General features: G+C 40.9%; 1 protein-coding gene across 1 annotated transcript in view; it reads right to left on the bottom strand.

The window, feature by feature from the left end:
* The window catches only part of LOC102804885 (uncharacterized), a 43,752-nt gene that overhangs the window by 18,137 nt on the left and 747 nt on the right, over positions 1–24,868 (bottom strand). The window contains exons 2-4 of the mRNA XM_085499974.1: positions 19,678–19,857; positions 18,153–18,228; positions 16,574–16,716 (exon numbers count right to left, since the gene is read on the bottom strand). Coding sequence (XP_085356100.1) covers positions 16,574–16,716; positions 18,153–18,228; positions 19,678–19,848 — 390 coding nt within the window. The 5' untranslated portion in view covers positions 19,849–19,857. The remainder of the gene's footprint in view (positions 1–16,573; positions 16,717–18,152; positions 18,229–19,677; positions 19,858–24,868) is intronic.

Below are 24,868 nucleotides of genomic sequence, written 5' to 3'. Positions count from 1 at the left end.
CAGCTGTGCGTGTTCAGTATGAGTCATGGGGGGTTCAGTATAGACAGGTATTTATTCAGTAGGCAGCTGTGCGTGTTCAGTATGAGTCATGGGGGGTTCAGTATAGACAGGTATTTATTCAGTATAAGTCATGGTGGGGTTCAGTATAGACAGGTATTTATTCAGTAGGTAGCTGTGCGTGTTCAGTACGAGTCATGGTGGGGTTCAGTATAGACAGGTATTTATTCAGTAGGCAGCTGTGCGTGTTCAGTATAGACAGGTATTTATTCAGTGAGGCAGCTGTGTGTGTTCAGTATGAGTCATGGGGGTTCAGTATAGACAGGTATTTATTCAGTAGGCAGCTGTGCGTGTTCAGTATGAGTCATGGTGGGGTTCAGTATAGACAGGTATTTATTCAGTGAGGCAGCTGTGCGTGTTCAGTATAAGTCATGGTGGGGTTCAGTATAGACAGGTATTTATTCAGTAGGCAGCTGTGCGTGTTCAGTATGAGTCATGGTGGGGTTCAGTATAGACAGGTATTTATTCAGTGAGGCAGCTGTGCGTGTTCAGTATAAGTCATGGTGGGGTTCAGTATAGACAGGTATTTATTCAGTAGGCAGCTGTGTGTGTTCAGTACAAGTCATGGTGGGGTTCAGTATAGACAGGTATTTATTCAGTATAAGTCATGGTGGGGTTCAGTATAGACAGGTATTTATTCAGTAGGCAGCTGTGTGTGTTCAGTATGAGTCATGGTGGGGTTCAGTATAGACAGGTATTTATTCAGTATAAGTCATGGTGGGGTTCAGTATAGACAGGTATTTATTAAGTGAGGCAGCTGTGTATGTTCAGTATAAGTCATGGTGGGATTCAGTATAGACAGGTATTTATTCAGTAGGCAGCTGGGCGTGTTCAGTATGAGTCATGGGGTTCAGTATAGACAGGTATTTATTCAGTAGGCAGCTGTGCGTGTTCAGTATGAGTCATGGGGGGTTCAGTATAGACAGGTATTTATTCAGTATAAGTCATGGTGGGGTTCAGTATAGACAGGTATTTATTCAGTAGGCAGCTGTGTGTGTTCAGTATGAGTCATGGTGGGGTTCAGTATAGACAGGTATTTATTCAGTAGGCAGCTGTGTGTGTTCAGTATGAGTCATGGTGGGGTTCAGTATAGACAGGTATTTATTCAGTAGGCAGCTGTGTGTGTTCAGTATGAGTCATGGTGGGGTTCAGTATAGACAGGTATTTATTCAGTGAGGCAGCTGTGTGTGTTCAGTATGAGTCATGGGGGTTCAGTATAGACAGGTATTTATTCAGTGAGGCAGCTGTGTGTGTTCAGTATGAGTCATGGGGGTTCAGTATAGACAGGTATTTATTCAGTGAGGCAGCTGTGTGTGTTCAGTATGAGTCATGGTGGGGTTCAGTATAGACAGGTATTTATTCAGTAGGCAGCTGTGCGTGTTCAGTATGAGTCATGGTGGGGTTCAGTATAGACAGGTATTTATTCAGTAGGCAGCTGTGTGTGTTCAGTATGAGTCATGGTGGGGTTCAGTATAGACAGGTATTTATTCAGTATAAGTCATGGTGGGGTTCAGTATAGACAGGTATTTATTCAGTAGGCAGCTGTGCGTGTTCAGTATGAGTCATGGGGGTTCAGTATAGACAGGTATTTATTCAGTAGGCAGCTGTGCGTGTTCAGTATGAGTCATGGGGGGTTCAGTATAGACAGGTATTTATTCAGTATAAGTCATGGTGGGGTTCAGTATAGACAGGTATTTATTCAGTAGGTAGCTGTGCGTGTTCAGTATGAGTCATGGTGGGGTTCAGTATAGACAGGTATTTATTCAGTAGGCAGCTGTGCGTGTTCAGTATGAGTCATGGGGGGTTCAGTATAGACAGGTATTTATTCAGTGAGGCAGCTGTGTGTGTTCAGTATGAGTCATGGGGGTTCAGTATAGACAGGTATTTATTCAGTAGGCAGCTGTGCGTGTTCAGTATGAGTCATGGTGGGGTTCAGTATAGACAGGTATTTATTCAGTGAGGCAGCTGTGCGTGTTCAGTATAAGTCATGGTGGGGTTCAGTATAGACAGGTATTTATTCAGTAGGCAGCTGTGTGTGTTCAGTACAAGTCATGGTGGGGTTCAGTGTAGACAGGTATATATTCAGTAGGCAGCTGTGTGTGTTCAGTATAAGTCATGGTGGGGTTCAGTATAGACAGGTATTTATTCAGTATAAGTCATGGTGGGGTTCAGTATAGACAGGTATTTATTCAGTAGGCAGCTGTGTGTGTTCAGTATGAGTCATGGTGGGGTTCAGTATAGACAGGTATTTATTCAGTATAAGTCATGGTGGGGTTCAGTATAGACAGGTATTTATTAAGTGAGGCAGCTGTGTATGTTCAGTATAAGTCATGGTGGGATTCAGTATAGACAGGTATTTATTCAGTAGGCAGCTGGGCGTGTTCAGTATGAGTCATGGGGTTCAGTATAGACAGGTATTTATTCAGTAGGCAGCTGTGCGTGTTCAGTATGAGTCATGGGGGGTTCAGTATAGACAGGTATTTATTCAGTATAAGTCATGGTGGGGTTCAGTATAGACAGGTATTTATTCAGTAGGCAGCTGTGTGTGTTCAGTATGAGTCATGGTGGGGTTCAGTATAGACAGGTATTTATTCAGTAGGCAGCTGTGTGTGTTCAGTATGAGTCATGGTGGGGTTCAGTATAGACAGGTATTTATTCAGTAGGCAGCTGTGTGTGTTCAGTATGAGTCATGGTGGGGTTCAGTATAGACAGGTATTTATTCAGTGAGGCAGCTGTGTGTGTTCAGTATGAGTCATGGGGGTTCAGTATAGACAGGTATTTATTCAGTGAGGCAGCTGTGTGTGTTCAGTATGAGTCATGGTGGGGTTCAGTATAGACAGGTATTTATTCAGTAGGCAGCTGTGCGTGTTCAGTATGAGTCATGGTGGGGTTCAGTATAGACAGGTATTTATTCAGTAGGCAGCTGTGTGTGTTCAGTATGAGTCATGGTGGGGTTCAGTATAGACAGGTATTTATTCAGTATAAGTCATGGTGGGGTTCAGTATAGACAGGTATTTATTCAGTAGGCAGCTGTGCGTGTTCAGTATGAGTCATGGGGGTTCAGTATAGACAGGTATTTATTCAGTAGGCAGCTGTGCGTGTTCAGTATGAGTCATGGGGGGTTCAGTATAGACAGGTATTTATTCAGTATAAGTCATGGTGGGGTTCAGTATAGACAGGTATTTATTCAGTAGGTAGCTGTGCGTGTTCAGTATGAGTCATGGTGGGGTTCAGTATAGACAGGTATTTATTCAGTAGGCAGCTGTGCGTGTTCAGTATGAGTCATGGGGGGTTCAGTATAGACAGGTATTTATTCAGTGAGGCAGCTGTGTGTGTTCAGTATGAGTCATGGGGGTTCAGTATAGACAGGTATTTATTCAGTAGGCAGCTGTGCGTGTTCAGTATGAGTCATGGTGGGGTTCAGTATAGACAGGTATTTATTCAGTGAGGCAGCTGTGCGTGTTCAGTATAAGTCATGGTGGGGTTCAGTATAGACAGGTATTTATTCAGTAGGCAGCTGTGTGTGTTCAGTACAAGTCATGGTGGGGTTCAGTGTAGACAGGTATATATTCAGTGAGGCAGCTGTGTGTGTTCAGTATAAGTCATGGTGGGGTTCAGTATAGACAGGTATTTATTCAGTATAAGTCATGGTGGGGTTCAGTATAGACAGGTATTTATTCAGTAGGCAGCTGTGTGTGTTCAGTATGAGTCATGGTGGGGTTCAGTATAGACAGGTATTTATTCAGTATAAGTCATGGTGGGGTTCAGTATAGACAGGTATTTATTAAGTGAGGCAGCTGTGTATGTTCAGTATAAGTCATGGTGGGATTCAGTATAGACAGGTATTTATTCAGTAGGCAGCTGGGCGTGTTCAGTATGAGTCATGGGGTTCAGTATAGACAGGTATTTATTCAGTAGGCAGCTGTGCGTGTTCAGTATGAGTCATGGGGGGGTTCAGTATAGACAGGTATTATTCAGTATAAGTCATGGTGGGGTTCAGTATAGACAGGTATTTATTCAGTAGGCAGCTGTGTGTGTTCAGTATGAGTCATGGTGGGGTTCAGTATAGACAGGTATTTATTCAGTAGGCAGCTGTGTGTGTTCAGTATGAGTCATGGTGGGGTTCAGTATAGACAGGTATTTATTCAGTAGGCAGCTGTGTGTGTTCAGTATGAGTCATGGTGGGGTTCAGTATAGACAGGTATTTATTCAGTGAGGCAGCTGTGTGTGTTCAGTATGAGTCATGGGGGTTCAGTATAGACAGGTATTTATTCAGTGAGGCAGCTGTGTGTGTTCAGTATGAGTCATGGTGGGGTTCAGTATAGACAGGTATTTATTCAGTAGGCAGCTGTGCGTGTTCAGTATGAGTCATGGTGGGGTTCAGTATAGACAGGTATTTATTCAGTAGGCAGCTGTGTGTGTTCAGTATGAGTCATGGTGGGGTTCAGTATAGACAGGTATTTATTCAGTGAGGCAGCTGTGTGTGTTCAGTATGAGTCATGGGGGTTCAGTATAGACAGGTATTTATTCAGTGAGGCAGCTGTGTGTGTTCAGTATGAGTCATGGTGGGGTTCAGTATAGACGGGTATTTATTCAGTGAGGCAGCTGTGTGTGTTCAGTATGAGTCATGGTGGGGTTCAGTATAGACAGGTATTTATTCAGTAGGCAGCTGTGCGTGTTCAGTACGAGTCATGGGGGGTTCAGTATAGACAGGTATTTATTCAGTATGAGTCATGGTGTGGTTCAGTATAGACAGGTATTTATTCAGTGAGGCAGCTGTGTGTGTTCAGTATGAGTCATGGTGGGGTTCAGTATAGACAGGTATTTATTCAGTAGGCAGCTGTGTGTGTTCAGTATGAGTCATGGTGGGGTTCAGTATAGACAGGTATTTATTCAGTATAAGTCATGGTGGGGTTCAGTATAGACAGGTATTTATTCAGTAGGCAGCTGTGCGTGTTCAGTATGAGTCATGGTGGGGTTCAGTATAGACAGGTATTTATTCAGTAGGTAGCTGTGCGTGTTCAGTACGAGTCATGGTGGGGTTCAGTATAGACAGGTATTTATTCAGTAGGCAGCTGTGCGTGTTCAGTATAGACAGGTATTTATTCAGTGAGGCAGCTGTGTGTGTTCAGTATGAGTCATGGGGGTTCAGTATAGACAGGTATTTATTCAGTAGGCAGCTGTGCGTGTTCAGTATGAGTCATGGTGGGGTTCAGTATAGACAGGTATTTATTCAGTGAGGCAGCTGTGCGTGTTCAGTATAAGTCATGGTGGGGTTCAGTATAGACAGGTATTTATTCAGTAGGCAGCTGTGTGTGTTCAGTACAAGTCATGGTGGGGTTCAGTGTAGACAGGTATATATTCAGTGAGGCAGCTGTGTGTGTTCAGTATAAGTCATGGTGGGGTTCAGTATAGACAGGTATTTATTCAGTATAAGTCATGGTGGGGTTCAGTATAGACAGGTATTTATTCAGTAGGCAGCTGTGTGTGTTCAGTATGAGTCATGGTGGGGTTCAGTATAGACAGGTATTTATTCAGTATAAGTCATGGTGGGGTTCAGTATAGACAGGTATTTATTAAGTGAGGCAGCTGTGTATGTTCAGTATAAGTCATGGTGGGATTCAGTATAGACAGGTATTTATTCAGTAGGCAGCTGGGCGTGTTCAGTATGAGTCATGGGGTTCAGTATAGACAGGTATTTATTCAGTAGGCAGCTGTGCGTGTTCAGTATGAGTCATGGGGGGGTTCAGTATAGACAGGTATTTATTCAGTATAAGTCATGGTGGGGTTCAGTATAGACAGGTATTTATTCAGTAGGCAGCTGTGTGTGTTCAGTATGAGTCATGGTGGGGTTCAGTATAGACAGGTATTTATTCAGTAGGCAGCTGTGTGTGTTCAGTATGAGTCATGGTGGGGTTCAGTATAGACAGGTATTTATTCAGTAGGCAGCTGTGTGTGTTCAGTATGAGTCATGGTGGGGTTCAGTATAGACAGGTATTTATTCAGTGAGGCAGCTGTGTGTGTTCAGTATGAGTCATGGGGGTTCAGTATAGACAGGTATTTATTCAGTGAGGCAGCTGTGTGTGTTCAGTATGAGTCATGGTGGGGTTCAGTATAGACAGGTATTTATTCAGTAGGCAGCTGTGCGTGTTCAGTATGAGTCATGGTGGGGTTCAGTATAGACAGGTATTTATTCAGTAGGCAGCTGTGTGTGTTCAGTATGAGTCATGGTGGGGTTCAGTATAGACAGGTATTTATTCAGTGAGGCAGCTGTGTGTGTTCAGTATGAGTCATGGGGGTTCAGTATAGACAGGTATTTATTCAGTGAGGCAGCTGTGTGTGTTCAGTATGAGTCATGGTGGGGTTCAGTATAGACGGGTATTTATTCAGTGAGGCAGCTGTGTGTGTTCAGTATGAGTCATGGTGGGGTTCAGTATAGACAGGTATTTATTCAGTAGGCAGCTGTGCGTGTTCAGTACGAGTCATGGGGGGTTCAGTATAGACAGGTATTTATTCAGTATGAGTCATGGTGTGGTTCAGTATAGACAGGTATTTATTCAGTGAGGCAGCTGTGTGTGTTCAGTATGAGTCATGGTGGGGTTCAGTATAGACAGGTATTTATTCAGTAGGCAGCTGTGTGTGTTCAGTATGAGTCATGGTGGGGTTCAGTATAGACAGGTATTTATTCAGTATAAGTCATGGTGGGGTTCAGTATAGACAGGTATTTATTCAGTAGGCAGCTGTGCGTGTTCAGTATGAGTCATGGTGGGGTTCAGTATAGACAGGTATTTATTCAGTAGGTAGCTGTGCGTGTTCAGTACGAGTCATGGTGGGGTTCAGTATAGACAGGTATTTATTCAGTAGGCAGCTGTGCGTGTTCAGTATAGACAGGTATTTATTCAGTGAGGCAGCTGTGTGTGTTCAGTATGAGTCATGGGGGTTCAGTATAGACAGGTATTTATTCAGTAGGCAGCTGTGCGTGTTCAGTATGAGTCATGGTGGGGTTCAGTATAGACAGGTATTTATTCAGTGAGGCAGCTGTGCGTGTTCAGTATAAGTCATGGTGGGGTTCAGTATAGACAGGTATTTATTCAGTAGGCAGCTGTGTGTGTTCAGTACAAGTCATGGTGGGGTTCAGTGTAGACAGGTATATATTCAGTAGGCAGCTGTGTGTGTTCAGTATAAGTCATGGTGGGGTTCAGTATAGACAGGTATTTATTCAGTATAAGTCATGGTGGGGTTCAGTATAGACAGGTATTTATTCAGTAGGCAGCTGTGTGTGTTCAGTATGAGTCATGGTGGGGTTCAGTATAGACAGGTATTTATTCAGTATAAGTCATGGTGGGGTTCAGTATAGACAGGTATTTATTAAGTGAGGCAGCTGTGTATGTTCAGTATAAGTCATGGTGGGATTCAGTATAGACAGGTATTTATTCAGTAGGCAGCTGGGCGTGTTCAGTATGAGTCATGGGGTTCAGTATAGACAGGTATTTATTCAGTAGGCAGCTGTGCGTGTTCAGTATGAGTCATGGGGGGTTCAGTATAGACAGGTATTTATTCAGTATAAGTCATGGTGGGGTTCAGTATAGACAGGTATTTATTCAGTAGGCAGCTGTGTGTGTTCAGTATGAGTCATGGTGGGGTTCAGTATAGACAGGTATTTATTCAGTAGGCAGCTGTGTGTGTTCAGTATGAGTCATGGTGGGGTTCAGTATAGACAGGTATTTATTCAGTAGGCAGCTGTGTGTGTTCAGTATGAGTCATGGTGGGGTTCAGTATAGACAGGTATTTATTCAGTGAGGCAGCTGTGTGTGTTCAGTATGAGTCATGGGGGTTCAGTATAGACAGGTATTTATTCAGTGAGGCAGCTGTGTGTGTTCAGTATGAGTCATGGTGGGGTTCAGTATAGACAGGTATTTATTCAGTAGGCAGCTGTGCGTGTTCAGTATGAGTCATGGTGGGGTTCAGTATAGACAGGTATTTATTCAGTAGGCAGCTGTGTGTGTTCAGTATGAGTCATGGTGGGGTTCAGTATAGACAGGTATTTATTCAGTATAAGTCATGGTGGGGTTCAGTATAGACAGGTATTTATTCAGTAGGCAGCTGTGCGTGTTCAGTATGAGTCATGGGGGTTCAGTATAGACAGGTATTTATTCAGTAGGCAGCTGTGCGTGTTCAGTATGAGTCATGGGGGGTTCAGTATAGACAGGTATTTATTCAGTATAAGTCATGGTGGGGTTCAGTATAGACAGGTATTTATTCAGTAGGTAGCTGTGCGTGTTCAGTATGAGTCATGGTGGGGTTCAGTATAGACAGGTATTTATTCAGTAGGCAGCTGTGCGTGTTCAGTATGAGTCATGGGGGGTTCAGTATAGACAGGTATTTATTCAGTGAGGCAGCTGTGTGTGTTCAGTATGAGTCATGGGGGTTCAGTATAGACAGGTATTTATTCAGTAGGCAGCTGTGCGTGTTCAGTATGAGTCATGGTGGGGTTCAGTATAGACAGGTATTTATTCAGTGAGGCAGCTGTGCGTGTTCAGTATAAGTCATGGTGGGGTTCAGTATAGACAGGTATTTATTCAGTAGGCAGCTGTGTGTGTTCAGTACAAGTCATGGTGGGGTTCAGTGTAGACAGGTATATATTCAGTGAGGCAGCTGTGTGTGTTCAGTATAAGTCATGGTGGGGTTCAGTATAGACAGGTATTTATTCAGTATAAGTCATGGTGGGGTTCAGTATAGACAGGTATTTATTCAGTAGGCAGCTGTGTGTGTTCAGTATGAGTCATGGTGGGGTTCAGTATAGACAGGTATTTATTCAGTATAAGTCATGGTGGGGTTCAGTATAGACAGGTATTTATTAAGTGAGGCAGCTGTGTATGTTCAGTATAAGTCATGGTGGGATTCAGTATAGACAGGTATTTATTCAGTAGGCAGCTGGGCGTGTTCAGTATGAGTCATGGGGTTCAGTATAGACAGGTATTTATTCAGTAGGCAGCTGTGCGTGTTCAGTATGAGTCATGGGGGGGTTCAGTATAGACAGGTATTTATTCAGTATAAGTCATGGTGGGGTTCAGTATAGACAGGTATTTATTCAGTAGGCAGCTGTGTGTGTTCAGTATGAGTCATGGTGGGGTTCAGTATAGACAGGTATTTATTCAGTAGGCAGCTGTGTGTGTTCAGTATGAGTCATGGTGGGGTTCAGTATAGACAGGTATTTATTCAGTAGGCAGCTGTGTGTGTTCAGTATGAGTCATGGTGGGGTTCAGTATAGACAGGTATTTATTCAGTGAGGCAGCTGTGTGTGTTCAGTATGAGTCATGGGGGTTCAGTATAGACAGGTATTTATTCAGTGAGGCAGCTGTGTGTGTTCAGTATGAGTCATGGTGGGGTTCAGTATAGACAGGTATTTATTCAGTAGGCAGCTGTGCGTGTTCAGTATGAGTCATGGTGGGGTTCAGTATAGACAGGTATTTATTCAGTAGGCAGCTGTGTGTGTTCAGTATGAGTCATGGTGGGGTTCAGTATAGACAGGTATTTATTCAGTGAGGCAGCTGTGTGTGTTCAGTATGAGTCATGGGGGTTCAGTATAGACAGGTATTTATTCAGTGAGGCAGCTGTGTGTGTTCAGTATGAGTCATGGTGGGGTTCAGTATAGACGGGTATTTATTCAGTGAGGCAGCTGTGTGTGTTCAGTATGAGTCATGGTGGGGTTCAGTATAGACAGGTATTTATTCAGTAGGCAGCTGTGCGTGTTCAGTACGAGTCATGGGGGGTTCAGTATAGACAGGTATTTATTCAGTATGAGTCATGGTGTGGTTCAGTATAGACAGATATTTATTCAGTGAGGCAGCTGTGTGTGTTCAGTATGAGTCATGGTGGGGTTCAGTATAGACAGGTATTTATTCAGTAGGCAGCTGTGTGTGTTCAGTATGAGTCATGGTGGGGTTCAGTATAGACAGGTATTTATTCAGTATAAGTCATGGTGGGGTTCAGTATAGACAGGTATTTATTCAGTAGGCAGCTGTGCGTGTTCAGTATGAGTCATGGGGGGTTCAGTATAGACAGGTATTTATTCAGTAGGCAGCTGTGCGTGTTCAGTATGAGTCATGGGGGGTTCAGTATAGACAGGTATTTATTCAGTATAAGTCATGGTGGGGTTCAGTATAGACAGGTATTTATTCAGTAGGTAGCTGTGCGTGTTCAGTATGAGTCATGGTGGGGTTCAGTATAGACAGGTATTTATTCAGTAGGCAGCTGTGCGTGTTCAGTATGAGTCATGGGGGGTTCAGTATAGACAGGTATTTATTCAGTGAGGCAGCTGTGTGTGTTCAGTATGAGTCATGGGGGTTCAGTATAGACAGGTATTTATTCAGTAGGCAGCTGTGCGTGTTCAGTATGAGTCATGGTGGGGTTCAGTATAGACAGGTATTTATTCAGTGAGGCAGCTGTGCGTGTTCAGTATAAGTCATGGTGGGGTTCAGTATAGACAGGTATTTATTCAGTAGGCAGCTGTGTGTGTTCAGTACAAGTCATGGTGGGGTTCAGTGTAGACAGGTATATATTCAGTGAGGCAGCTGTGTGTGTTCAGTATGAGTCATGGTGGGGTTCAGTATAGACAGGTATTTATTCAGTATAAGTCATGGTGGGGTTCAGTATAGACAGGTATTTATTCAGTAGGCAGCTGTGCGTGTTCAGTATGAGTCATGGGGGGTTCAGTATAGACAGGTATTTATTCAGTGAGGCCGCTGTGTGTGTTCAGTATGAGTCATGGGGGTTCAGTATAGACAGGTATTTATTCAGTAGGCAGCTGTGCGTGTTCAGTATGAGTCATGGTGGGGTTCAGTATAGACAGGTATTTATTCAGTGATGCAGCTGTGCGTGTTCAGTATAAGTCATGGTGGGGTTCAGTATAGACAGGTATTTATTCAGTAGGCAGCTGTGTGTGTTCAGTACAAGTCATGGTGGGGTTCAGTGTAGACAGGTATATATTCAGTGAGGCAGCTGTGTGTGTTCAGTATGAGTCATGGTGGGGTTCAGTATAGACAGGTATTTATTCAGTATAAGTCATGGTGGGGTTCAGTATAGACAGGTATTTATTCAGTGAGGCAGCTGTGTGTGTTCAGTATGAGTCATGGGGGTTCAGTATAGACAGGTATTTATTCAGTGAGGCAGCTGTGTGTGTTCAGTATGAGTCATGGTGGGGTTCAGTATAGACGGGTATTTATTCAGTGAGGCAGCTGTGTGTGTTCAGTATAAGTCATGGTGGGGTTCAGTATAGACAGGTATTTATTCAGTAGGTAGCTGTGCGTGTTCAGTATGAGTCATGGTGGGGTTCAGTATAGACAGGTATTTATTCAGTAGGCAGCTGTGCGTGTTCAGTACGAGTCATGGGGGGTTCAGTATAGACAGGTATTTATTCAGTATGAGTCATGGTGGGGTTCAGTATAGACAGGTATTTATTCAGTGAGGCAGCTGTGTGTGTTCAGTATGAGTCATGGTGGGGTTCAGTATAGACAGGTATTTATTCAGTAGGCAGCTGTGTGTGTTCAGTATGAGTCATGGTGGGGTTCAGTATAGACAGGTATTTATTCAGTATAAGTCATGGTGGGGTTCAGTATAGACAGGTATTTATTCAGTAGGCAGCTGTGCGTGTTCAGTATGAGTCATGGGGGGTTCAGTATAGACAGGTATTTATTCAGTAGGCAGCTGTGCGTGTTCAGTATGAGTCATGGGGGGTTCAGTATAGACAGGTATTTATTCAGTATAAGTCATGGTGGGGTTCAGTATAGACAGGTATTTATTCAGTAGGTAGCTGTGCGTGTTCAGTACGAGTCATGGTGGGGTTCAGTATAGACAGGTATTTATTCAGTAGGCAGCTGTGCGTGTTCAGTATGAGTCATGGGGGGGTTCAGTATAGACAGGTATTTATTCAGTGAGGCAGCTGTGTGTGTTCAGTATGAGTCATGGGGGTTCAGTATAGACAGGTATTTATTCAGTAGGCAGCTGTGCGTGTTCAGTATGAGTCATGGTGGGGTTCAGTATAGACAGGTATTTATTCAGTGAGGCAGCTGTGCGTGTTCAGTATAAGTCATGGTGGGGTTCAGTATAGACAGGTATTTATTCAGTAGGCAGCTGTGTGTGTTCAGTACAAGTCATGGTGGGGTTCAGTGTAGACAGGTATATATTCAGTAGGCAGCTGTGTGTGTTCAGTATAAGTCATGGTGGGGTTCAGTATAGACAGGTATTTATTCAGTATAAGTCATGGTGGGGTTCAGTATAGACAGGTATTTATTCAGTAGGCAGCTGTGTGTGTTCAGTATGAGTCATGGTGGGGTTCAGTATAGACAGGTATTTATTCAGTATAAGTCATGGTGGGGTTCAGTATAGACAGGTATTTATTAAGTGAGGCAGCTGTGTATGTTCAGTATAAGTCATGGTGGGATTCAGTATAGACAGGTATTTATTCAGTAGGCAGCTGGGCGTGTTCAGTATGAGTCATGGGGTTCAGTATAGACAGGTATTTATTCAGTAGGCAGCTGTGCGTGTTCAGTATGAGTCATGGGGGGTTCAGTATAGACAGGTATTTATTCAGTATAAGTCATGGTGGGGTTCAGTATAGACAGGTATTTATTCAGTAGGCAGCTGTGTGTGTTCAGTATGAGTCATGGTGGGGTTCAGTATAGACAGGTATTTATTCAGTAGGCAGCTGTGTGTGTTCAGTATGAGTCATGGTGGGGTTCAGTATAGACAGGTATTTATTCAGTAGGCAGCTGTGTGTGTTCAGTATGAGTCATGGTGGGGTTCAGTATAGACAGGTATTTATTCAGTGAGGCAGCTGTGTGTGTTCAGTATGAGTCATGGGGGTTCAGTATAATGGGGGTTCAGTATAGACAGGTATTTATTCAGTGAGGCAGCTGTGTGTGTTCAGTATGAGTCATGGTGGGGTTCAGTATAGACAGGTATTTATTCAGTAGGCAGCTGTGCGTGTTCAGTATGAGTCATGGTGGGGTTCAGTATAGACAGGTATTTATTCAGTAGGCAGCTGTGTGTGTTCAGTATGAGTCATGGTGGGGTTCAGTATAGACAGGTATTTATTCAGTATAAGTCATGGTGGGGTTCAGTATAGACAGGTATTTATTCAGTAGGCAGCTGTGCGTGTTCAGTATGAGTCATGGGGGTTCAGTATAGACAGGTATTTATTCAGTAGGCAGCTGTGCGTGTTCAGTATGAGTCATGGGGGGTTCAGTATAGACAGGTATTTATTCAGTATAAGTCATGGTGGGGTTCAGTATAGACAGGTATTTATTCAGTAGGTAGCTGTGCGTGTTCAGTATGAGGTTCAGTATAGACAGGTATTTATTCAGTAGGCAGCTGTGCGTGTTCAGTACGAGTCATGGGGGGTTCAGTATAGACAGGTATTTATTCAGTATGAGTCATGGTGGGGTTCAGTATAGACAGGTATTTATTCAGTGAGGCAGCTGTGTGTGTTCAGTATGAGTCATGGTGGGGTTCAGTATAGACAGGTATTTATTCAGTAGGCAGCTGTGTGTGTTCAGTATGAGTCATGGTGGGGTTCAGTATAGACAGGTATTTATTCAGTATAAGTCATGGTGGGGTTCAGTATAGACAGGTATTTATTCAGTAGGCAGCTGTGCGTGTTCAGTATGAGTCATGGGGGGTTCAGTATAGACAGGTATTTATTCAGTAGGCAGCTGTGCGTGTTCAGTATGAGTCATGGGGGGTTCAGTATAGACAGGTATTTATTCAGTATAAGTCATGGTGGGGTTCAGTATAGACAGGTATTTATTCAGTAGGTAGCTGTGCGTGTTCAGTATGAGTCATGGTGGGGTTCAGTATAGACAGGTATTTATTCAGTAGGCAGCTGTGCGTGTTCAGTATGAGTCATGGGGGGTTCAGTATAGACAGGTATTTATTCAGTGAGGCAGCTGTGTGTGTTCAGTATGAGTCATGGGGGTTCAGTATAGACAGGTATTTATTCAGTAGGCAGCTGTGCGTGTTCAGTATGAGTCATGGTGGGGTTCAGTATAGACAGGTATTTATTCAGTGAGGCAGCTGTGCGTGTTCAGTATAAGTCATGGTGGGGTTCAGTATAGACAGGTATTTATTCAGTAGGCAGCTGTGTGTGTTCAGTACAAGTCATGGTGGGGTTCAGTGTAGACAGGTATATATTCAGTGAGGCAGCTGTGTGTGTTCAGTATGAGTCATGGTGGGGTTCAGTATAGACAGGTATTTATTCAGTATAAGTCATGGTGGGGTTCAGTATAGACAGGTATTTATTCAGTAGGCAGCTGTGCGTGTTCAGTATGAGTCATGGGGGGTTCAGTATAGACAGGTATTTATTCAGTGAGGCAGCTGTGTGTGTTCAGTATGAGTCATGGGGGTTCAGTATAGACAGGTATTTATTCAGTAGGCAGCTGTGCGTGTTCAGTATGAGTCATGGTGGGGTTCAGTATAGACAGGTATTTATTCAGTGATGCAGCTGTGCGTGTTCAGTATAAGTCATGGTGGGGTTCAGTATAGACAGGTATTTATTCAGTAGGCAGCTGTGTGTGTTCAGTACAAGTCATGGTGGGGTTCAGTGTAGACAGGTATATATTCAGTGAGGCAGCTGTGTGTGTTCAGTATGAGTCATGGTGGGGTTCAGTATAGACAGGTATTTATTCAGTATAAGTCATGGTGGGGTTCAGTATAGACAGGTATTTATTAAGTGAGGCAGCTGTGTATGTTCAGTATAAGTCATGGTGGGATTCAGTATAGACAGGTATTTATTCAGTAGGCAGCTGGGCGTGTTCAGTATGAGTCATGGGGTTCAGTATAGACAGGTATTTATTCAGTAGGCAGCTGTGCGTGTTCAGTATGAGTCATGGGGGGTTCAGTATAGACAGGTATTTATTCAGTATAAGTCATGGTGGGGTTCAGTATAGACAGGTATTTATTCAGTAGGCAGCTGTGTGTGTTCAGTATGAGTCATGGGGGTTCAGTATAGACAGGTATTTATTCAGTGAGGCAGCTGTGTGTGTTCAGTATGAGTCATGGGGTATAGACAGGTATTTATTCAGTAGGCAGCTGTGCGTGTTCAGTATGAGTCATGGTGGGGTTCAGTATAGACAGGTATTTATTCAGTAGGCAGCTGTGTGTGTTCAGTATGAGTCACGGGGGTTCAGTATAGACAGGTATTTATTCAGTGAGGCAGCTGTGTGTGTTCAGTATGAGTCATGGGGGTTCAGTATAGACAGGTATTTATTCAGTAGGCAGCTGTGCGTGTTCAGTATGAGTCATGGTGGGGTTCAGTATAGACAGGTATTTATTCAGTGAGGCAGGTGTGTGTGTTCAGTATGAGTCATGGTGGAGTTCAGTATAGACAGGTATTTATTCAGTAGGCAGCTGTGCGTGTTCAGTATGAGTCATGGGGGTTCAGTATAGACAGGTATTTATTCAGTATGAGTCATGGTGGGGTTCAGTATAGACAGGTATTTATTCAGTGAGGCAGATGTGTGTGTTCAGTATGAGTCATGGTGGGGTTCAGTATAGACAGGTATTTATTCAGTGAGGCAGCTGTGTGTGTTCAGTATGAGTCATGGTGGGGTTCAGTATAGACAGGTATTTATTCAGTAGGCAGCTGTGTGTGATCAGTATCAGTCATGGTGGGGTTCAGTATAGACAGGTATTTATTCAGTATAAATCATGGTGGGGTTCAGTATAGACAGGTATTTATTCAGTAGGCAGCTGTGTGTGTTCAGTATGAGTCATGGGGATTCAGTATAGACAGGTATTTATTCAGTAGGCAGCTGTGCGTGTTCAGTACGAGTCATGGGGGGTTCAGTATAGACAGGTATTTATTCAGTATAAGTCATGGTGGGGTTCAGTATAGACAGGTATTTATTCAGTAGGCAGCTGTGCGTGTTCAGTATGAGTCATGGTGGGGTTCAGTATAGACAGGTATTTATTCAGTAGGCAGCTGTGCGTGTTCAGTATGAGTCATGGGGGGTTCAGTATAGACAGGTATTTATTCAGTGAGGCAGCTGTGTGTGTTCAGTATGAGTCATGGGGGTTCAGTATAGACAGGTATTTATTCAGTAGGCAGCTGTGCGTGTTCAGTATGAGTCATGGTGGGGTTCAGTATAGACAGGTATTTATTCAGTGAGGCAGCTGTGTGTGTTCAGTATGAGTCATGGGGGGTTCAGTATAGACAGGTATTTATTCAGTAGGCAGCTGTGCGTGTTCAGTATAAGTCATGGTGGGGTTCAGTATAGACAGGTATTTATTCAGTGAGGCAGCTGTGTGTGTTCAGTATGAGTCATGGTGGGGTTCAATATAGACAGGTACTTATTCATTAGGCAGCTGTGCGTGTTCAGTACAGATAGGTATTTACTCTTTGAGCTGTGTATCCAGTACGAACAGATACATTAATGTAGTTATTTAGTGTGAAACCTGTTAAGTAAAGATAAAGGACAGTTTAAGTGCATCTACATGTAATAAAATACAGAATTCTTACATCAAAGAATGATTCCAACTCATCAGCACAGATGTCTTCTTCACTTTCATGCATATCATCAACAAATGCATGACATATTTTGTCAAAGGTTTGTGGTGTTGAAGACATTGAAGCATTTGCTGGGATGTAATCTTCTTTCCATTCTTTAATATAAATAAATAAATATAAAAAAATCAAAGACTGTAATTTACAATACCATTCAAATGCCTATAACCATGTCACAAAAATCATAGTATTAAAGACATCAAAGGAATGATCCCTTATCATTCACTAGGTTTAAAGTTCTATGATTAATATATCGTAGTTGCTCGGGTAAGTGCCCAGGGTCCTGAACATGGAAAATTGCTAAAAAATAGGGGTGGGCGTTTGCCTGAACATCCCCTGAAAAGAAAACGATAATTTGCAGAAATTGACAACACGAAGATCGAACTGTGGCAGGGAATAGAATAGCTAATGAAATCATGCAACTGAAATAAATGTATGCTGAGACATGACCTCAATTTATTTATTGTATCAAAATTGGGAGGTGGGCATTTGCCCGGGGCATGGGCGCTTACTCGAACAACTACGGTAATGTCTGCATAGTTTTAAAGAGGCATGATAGGGAGTTGGCATGGTGGGGAGTTGGCATGGTGGAGAGATGGCATGGTGGAGAGATGGCATGGTGGAGAGATGGCATGGTGGGGAGTTGGCATGGTGGGGAGTTGGCATGGTGGGGAGTTGGCATGGTGGGGAGTTGGCATGGTGGGGAGTTGGCATGGTGGGGAGTTGGCATGGTGGGGAGTTGGCATGGTGGGGAGTTGGCATGGTGGGGAGTTGGCATGGTAGGGAGTTGGCATGGTAGGGAGTTGGCATGGTAGGGAGCTGGCATGGTAGGGAGTTGGCATGGTAGGGAGTTGGCAGGGAGTTGGCATGGTAGGGAGTTGGCGTAGGGAGTTGGCATGGCAGGGAGTTGGCATGGTAGGGAGTTGGCGTGGTAGGGAGTTGGCGTGGTAGGGAGTTGGCATGGCAGGGAGTTGGCATGGCAGGGAGTTGGCATGGTAGGGAGTTGGCGTGGCAGGGAGTTGGCGTGGCAGGGAGTTGGCATGGCAGGGAGTTGGCATGGCAGGGAGTTGGCGTGGTAGGGAGTTGACGTGGTAGGGAGTTGGCGTGGTAGGGAGTTGGCATGGTAGGGAGTTGGCATGGCAGGGAGTTGGAGAGACAAATGTGATAATTAGGTGAGGCAAATGTGATAATTAGGCGAGGCAAATGTGATAATTAGGTGATGGGAATGTGATAATTAGGTGATGAGAATGTGATAATTAGGCGAGGCAAATGTGATAATTAGGTGAGGCAAGTGTGATAATTAGGTGATGGGAATATGATAATTAGATGAGGCAAATGTGATAATTAGATGAGGCAAATGTGATAATTTGGTGAGGCGAAAATAATAATTAGGCGAGGCGAATGTGATAATTAGGTGATCAGAATGTGATAATTAGGTGATCAGAATGTGATAATTAGATGAGGCGAATGTGATAATTAGGTGATGAGAATATGATAATTAGGCGAGGCAAATGTGATAATGTGCATTGCATACCTTCAATCATATTAAGAATTCTAAGATGATCAGTTGGTACATCAAAGTCTGAATAATTTAAACCATCTGGTACAAGCTTTGGAACAGGTGCGTGGGGGGATAAAAAATAATCACACACTAATTAAAATTACTTTCATTTTGAATGTTACACAATTTCATACCATAAAGCAGAATCAGGTTCGTAATTAACAGTAGCCAAAAAACACAGACTACCAGTCGTCATCCTTGGGCCACCATTGTTATGAATTAGTAAGCCTAACGAGAATACTATAAATATACAAAGATTTTTCATTGTTGATTTATCTTCAAAAGAAACTGTGATAACACACTGGATATCTTTCATAAAATAAAGATTTGCAATTACCATGGGCTGCTAGATTTTAAAATGCTAGCCCCACATGGGCTTCCAAATAAAATTGTTAATTTTAGGCAATGTTGTTAATAACAGGTGGAATAACATATGTGTTATTAATATTCAGGGTCATATGTGAGCATTCACCTTATTGAATAAGAGGAAAAAATTATCAAAATCTAAATGTACCTGAACAAAATTGTTCACTTAAGGTAGAGATGCAGTTTACCTGACAGATATTTTAATTAGTTAATTAGGAAACCAAGATGACCTCCCTTGTCCACAAAACTATATATTTTCGGAAAGCTTATTATATGAATTTTAAAGTTTTGTTAGTATTTTATTTTTATGGACACTGTAGTTTGAAATGTGCACAAAAATGTGCTTCTTTGGTCGAAAGTGATTTAAAAAAATTAGCTTCTAAACCATGCTTCTGTTTCCTGTCAAAATTGGTTTATGGGTACATCTGTTTACTATGAAGAAAACGCCGTCTTGAAAACTGTCTACCAGTTGTCAATTTTGCACTACTTGAAGTTTATGCATAAATTAACACCAATGCTTGTTGTCTGTACGATTGCTGTAACACTATTCAACTAAAAACAATGCCCCAACGGCGTTTTGAAGATAAACACATTGTCAATCATTTGTGAAAATTTCAAAACAAAAGGTCAAAGCGTCTAGGCGCTATTTTTTTTTAAAGTTCTGGAATGTGCACTAAAAAGAAGCTGAGATTATTGCTAATTTGCATAACAATTCACTCAGTAAGAAGTTTCCTAATGCTCATAATTAAAATGGCTGTTACAGTTTCAAATTTAAATGTATTACCGTTTTGTAAAAAGTTAAATACAATGCATATTATGGAGATCCAGTCATTTCTTTTCTTCACCATGTTTTCTTTTTTATTATTTATGTACAGCCTTGCTACATCTTGCTAAGCATTCAAAAGAGATAATTTTGCACCTGTTATCTATATTTTTAAATCGTTTTTTGAGTATGTTCCACTATTCACAAAATTTCAACAGTCTACAAAAGCTTTTCATCATTAGAACCAAATCAATAAAATACAGTTTCAATGGTGGCCAACTACCATAATTAACTGACGTATACACACCAGATGCCTCAACAAAAGAATTAAGATTATAATCTGAGAACATATTGAGTATGGTAGCTTACCTTTGGTGATCCATATGTTTTTGTAAAGGGACTTAAAGAATCATATGCTTCATCTTTATCATCACTGACCATATTATTTTTTGTTTGACGTTTTTTATCAGTTTTCTCGAGAAAGTTGGCATGTGCAATCAATTGGGCGAGTTCATCACAAGATTCTGAACTTTCTTCCATCTTTTCTTTCTACGAAATAAAAAATAACAGCATTCTTATAGACAAGACTAAGTATTGATTCAATAAACAATCCTCAATATATTGTATAAATATTGAGAAATATTCACCAGGCTGACTAGTAATCTGAACCATTGAATTCTGTTTTAAATTCTATGGAGGTGAGAAATTATACTGAAACCATACATGTCAGGTGGTTCTAATTGCCCTAATTCTGAATCTTGTGACATTAGGCTTAACATGCTTGATGTAAGTGTGTACATCATCAATATCTGCACGTACAAAGTGAGCAAGCACAGATTCATGTGAGCAAGGTTGCACACACACACATTAATGCTGGATTGCATGTGAGTTCTGTTGAATATTCATAAATTTTACAAGTTTCCTTTTTTACATGAAGTGGAGTTTATGTTATATCCTATGAATCCCATACCTTTGCCTTCACTTGAAACACTAGAAAATGGCTAAATGTGTAGTCACATACTGTACTTCTCTTGTCACATAAATTAGTTGACCCCTAAATTCACAAGAAGCCAAGACCACATAACAATCTACCAGGGGGTAATGATTGGTTCTTGAGATATTGTTGGAAAAGACACATACATTGTATGTATACCATAATACAGATTAACTGAACTGCAATGACTCCTATTATGAGCGTTGCACAGCAACTAATGGTTCTCAATTGTTCAAAAAGAATGGTTGTGACTTCTATTAGAAATGCAGCTTCTAATTAAATTGCTAATAGGACATCCTCCACCAGTTACTAAGCTTGTAACTATTGCAAATAATTAAGATAAAAATATTAAGTTACTGAAGTTCCTGTGAACCTCTAAACAAGCAGCCTCTTAGCACAGATAGCAATGATATCATCACAAAATAAACAAATATGAGAGCGGTCCACCTGTAGTTCCTTTATGTATAATATCAAATCAGTCAGACTTGTGGTTTTTAACAAAAAGTCGAAAATATCAGTCTTTTACCAAAAATACCAAACATATTCATCAAAATTAAAGAATTGAAGAGATCATCTTGAAATGAACAAATCTGAGAGAAGTCAAATCAATCAGACTTGCAGTTTTCAACAAGACAAAAATATGACTTTTTACTTAAAATGACAAAAATATTCATCAAAATTAGAAAATTTAAATAAACAAATCTGAGAGAGGTCTACCTGTAGTATAATATCAAAGCAATGTGGCTTGTGGTTTTTACCAAGAAGTTAAAAATATCATTTTTACAAAAAATGACAAAAATATTCACCAAAATTAGCAAATTGAAGGTATCATCATGAAATGAATACATTTAAGTGAGGGCTACCCAAGGTACATATACACTAAGTATCAAAATCCTGTACAGTGTATAATAAAATCAGTTTATTCATTGAAATCATGTGTCATTTTGCATCATTTTTTCCTGTTCAGAGCAGACAATAAATTTTAGGTACAGTGTACTGTAATCAGAACCACACAATTTGTTGGTGCTTTATATCAGAAAAAAGTCTGTTCTGGTCTGTTCCCTTACAAAATGACTAAAAATACACTGAAAGCATCACACAATGATAAATAGAGAATGCCATACTTAAACAATAATGAATGAACCCAACAACCCATAATGGGTGAAAGCTCACTTTACACTAAATACACCAAGAACCTAGAACACTTTCTTGGGGTATTTTTTCTGATTTTTAGGAATCTGATACACGCATTTCACAATTTGTCTTTTATTTAGTTTTATGTCGCAATCAAGATGGCGACCCCCCGTATTGTAAATATCGCATATATTTTATTATCACTTCCCCCTGTGCGCCAGCTGACTGTGGGTTTAATGTTAAATGTTTTTTTGAATAACTTTAAGAAGAATTTGATGTCAGTGTTCCCTTTTAATATTTTGTTCAATATAAACGCAGCTTTGCATGCTTTCTGTGATGTTTTCTTGCTTCTAAATAATGTCCAGAAGATGAGATTATTACCCCAAAATAAGTATAACTTGTCAGACAGCTAATAATTGTATTTATGTAATAAAAGTATTTCAGATGATTTTAATGATTTATTCCTAAAAATTAAAATATTTGTTTTAGATAAATTTATTGTCAGGTTCCATTTGGAACAATATATCTTCAATATATTTATCAAACTTTGCAAACCAGATGCTGTTTGAGACATAAGAACTAAATCATCTACATATAATAATGATGATACAGTTTTATGAAGAGATTGAATTGGACTTATCACATAGAAAATGGTTCTCCGGGCGTCTCTTATAAATACTCTATCTAACCGCTGGATTGAATTAGCTAAATTATGAAAAATTCATAGAAGATTGGGCGAAAATCGGTCATTTTTGGCCTCAACGTTTTTTTGCTCGGAAACGCAAGGGCGATAAGACTCTATTTTCAAGAACGCAGGTCGCTCGGATCGGACGGTTTCTATTGTTTCGAGTCTGTTGTGTGTCTAGAAACATAACAACTTTGTTTTTTGGTGAATATAGAACATGCTCTGTTCCAATAACGGATTTTGATATGCAAATCGAACAATTCTAATAGTTCCTTATTCTAACGTCTCCCATATAAATAGTCATCTACTCCCCAGAATTTGACAATGGTACTAGCCCAGAATTGACTTTCTGTTCAGCGCGTCTTTGATTGTAGCAATATTTACGCCACTGTACGAAAATAGGCACACTCACGAATTTGACAACATTCACTTGAGCGTTTTAGGATGGTGGGAATAGAAGCAAATAGATGGAAATACCAGTTAGATCACTCATGAAGATTGATGATTCGATTGCTGGCCGGGATAGATGTTTTTAGTGTTCATTTCTATGCAATCTGTCTACACATGCGATTCTCAATTTCGATGTGTAAAATCATATCGCTGCTGTGGACGGCGACGGCCGAGAGATTGTTTTGGTTTTGCGGATCTCTTGGAATGGGCAACTGATTTTTAGGTTTCTGTTTTTTTAATATTCTGACGTTTACTTGGTCGTATTTTGTATATACCACTCAGACGCTGACAACAAGTGAGTAAAGGGATCGGGACATAGTCAACATGGGACTCTGAAGGCCCCGGAGAAAGCGTCATCTTACAACATTAATGAACGAAATTTACAACCTCATTCTTCCGAACAGTCTGATATTTATGCTGGATAACAAAGTATACAAGTACTGTTTACGATATACTGCAAAATGGAAATAACATACCTATTTAACCGTTGTTGATTTTTTTTTACAAAATTCCAAGAACACAAAACAAACAATTGACAACAATCGACAAAACACAAAACACTTCACAGTCACTGTAGCCACACCAGTAAGAAAAAGATACTGTGGAAACAAAATAAATGTCAGTGAATACAGTATTTATTAATTTGCAGTCTCCATGGACAAGTTCACAGCCTCTAATATTGCAAAACCGTTGTGAACAGAATTTTAAATTTCATCAGGATTCCCACATGAAGTTACACAGAATGATACAAAAATAAATGCAACATTAAGACAAGGAAAAATAATGCCTTTTTGTCAAGGCTATATCCTAATTTCTCTTATTTTAGGGGTATTTTTGTGAGTGTACAGCTATGCATTAAAATTATCGTAACTTAAAATGTAAACATAGTACAAATGTAAAGTACACAAAATTATCGAGTGATTTAGGATTTGTTGGAAAAGTAGCCGAAATGCTGTGACATGATCTAATTGGTGGTGGGAATTGGCAAACCAGTTTATAAAACAAGCCGGTAGGCTGGTTGGCGATCCGCTCCACTCCGCTCAAAAACAAGCAATATCATGTTTTCGGCTGATGCCATGGTAGGACATGAACGTGAAGCTAACGTCAGTTTATAAATAAAACCTGGCCCCGTATACGAAGTTCGCAAAAAAATGTTCAGTCTTTAGAAGTCACTTTATTGTATTCTGCTGTTAAATTTATTATTTCCAACCGTTTTGTGAAAGTATTTTCTAGATTGAAGGCAGCATTTACAGTTTATTCATAGTTCAAAATTGCTTTGGGATTACGTTGATACAGTGTAACAATGTTGGCGCCGGTGATCTCTTACCAGTGTGCAACGTAGCCAAAATAAAAAAAAACATGATCATGGCATATAGAGGGTGGGCAAGGGGGGTAGCTGGTACAGTTTTACGGGAAATAAAAAGGGCTTTTCACAATTTACAAGGAAAAAAGACGTTTTACAGTTAACAGTGAAAATGGAATTTTGCAGTGAATTGTGTCATCTAGTAGTTTTACAGTTTCGAAAATGTAATTCCCCTGGACTATTCTTTACGACTTTTTTATTTGGATGTAAATTCTTGTACGTATCGAGAAAAATTACACATTTTTACAGTGTACGAAAAAAATACTTGATGTTTACGTTGTACGTCTAGCCTGTGATTACAGAATTACGGAATATATTTTTTTTCAATTTACGTTGTACGAACAAAAAAATATTGCAATTACGATGAACCAAAATAACCCTTGCCCCCCCTCCCCCCACATATACACTGCAATTACAAGACTGGTAGGAGGTAATAAATTTGGGGCGAAAGTATCCAAAAATCAGTTTCTGGCTGTTGCCATGGCAGCAGTGAGCGAGAATTTTCTTTCAATTAGTGATGGCCCAACCTGCCTGTCAAGTATGACCAAAATCAGCCAAGCCAAAAAAAAAAACACAGCAGTTAAAAGCCGCTGGTGAAAAGTTACCCCAACTTTGAGGTCAAGTTTCTCGATAATGAAAAAAGACATAAAACAACCATTAAATGTATGCACACTCAAGCTGAGTAGAATGAGCTACTTAATCCTAGAATTGTAGAGTGAGAAGGTATAAAAAAAATTGTTTGGCTGTTGCCATGGAAACAGTGGGCCAGAATTTGTTTTTAGATTTTACAACTTAACTAGAGTGAAGGTGTGACTTGCCTGCCAAGTTTGAACCAAATCGGCCCAACCAAAAAAATCACAGAAGAGTCAAATTTCTCGGTAATAAAAAAAAGATATCAAAAATTCAACTTCATGTCCACACTCAAGCTGAGTAG

The sequence above is a fragment of the Saccoglossus kowalevskii genome, chromosome 6 (assembly GCF_978046115.1).
Source record: "Saccoglossus kowalevskii chromosome 6, keSacKowa6.1, whole genome shotgun sequence".
In the NCBI taxonomy this organism is placed as follows: domain Eukaryota; kingdom Metazoa; phylum Hemichordata; class Enteropneusta; family Harrimaniidae; genus Saccoglossus; species Saccoglossus kowalevskii.
This window is presented reverse-complemented; position numbering and strand designations above follow the sequence as displayed.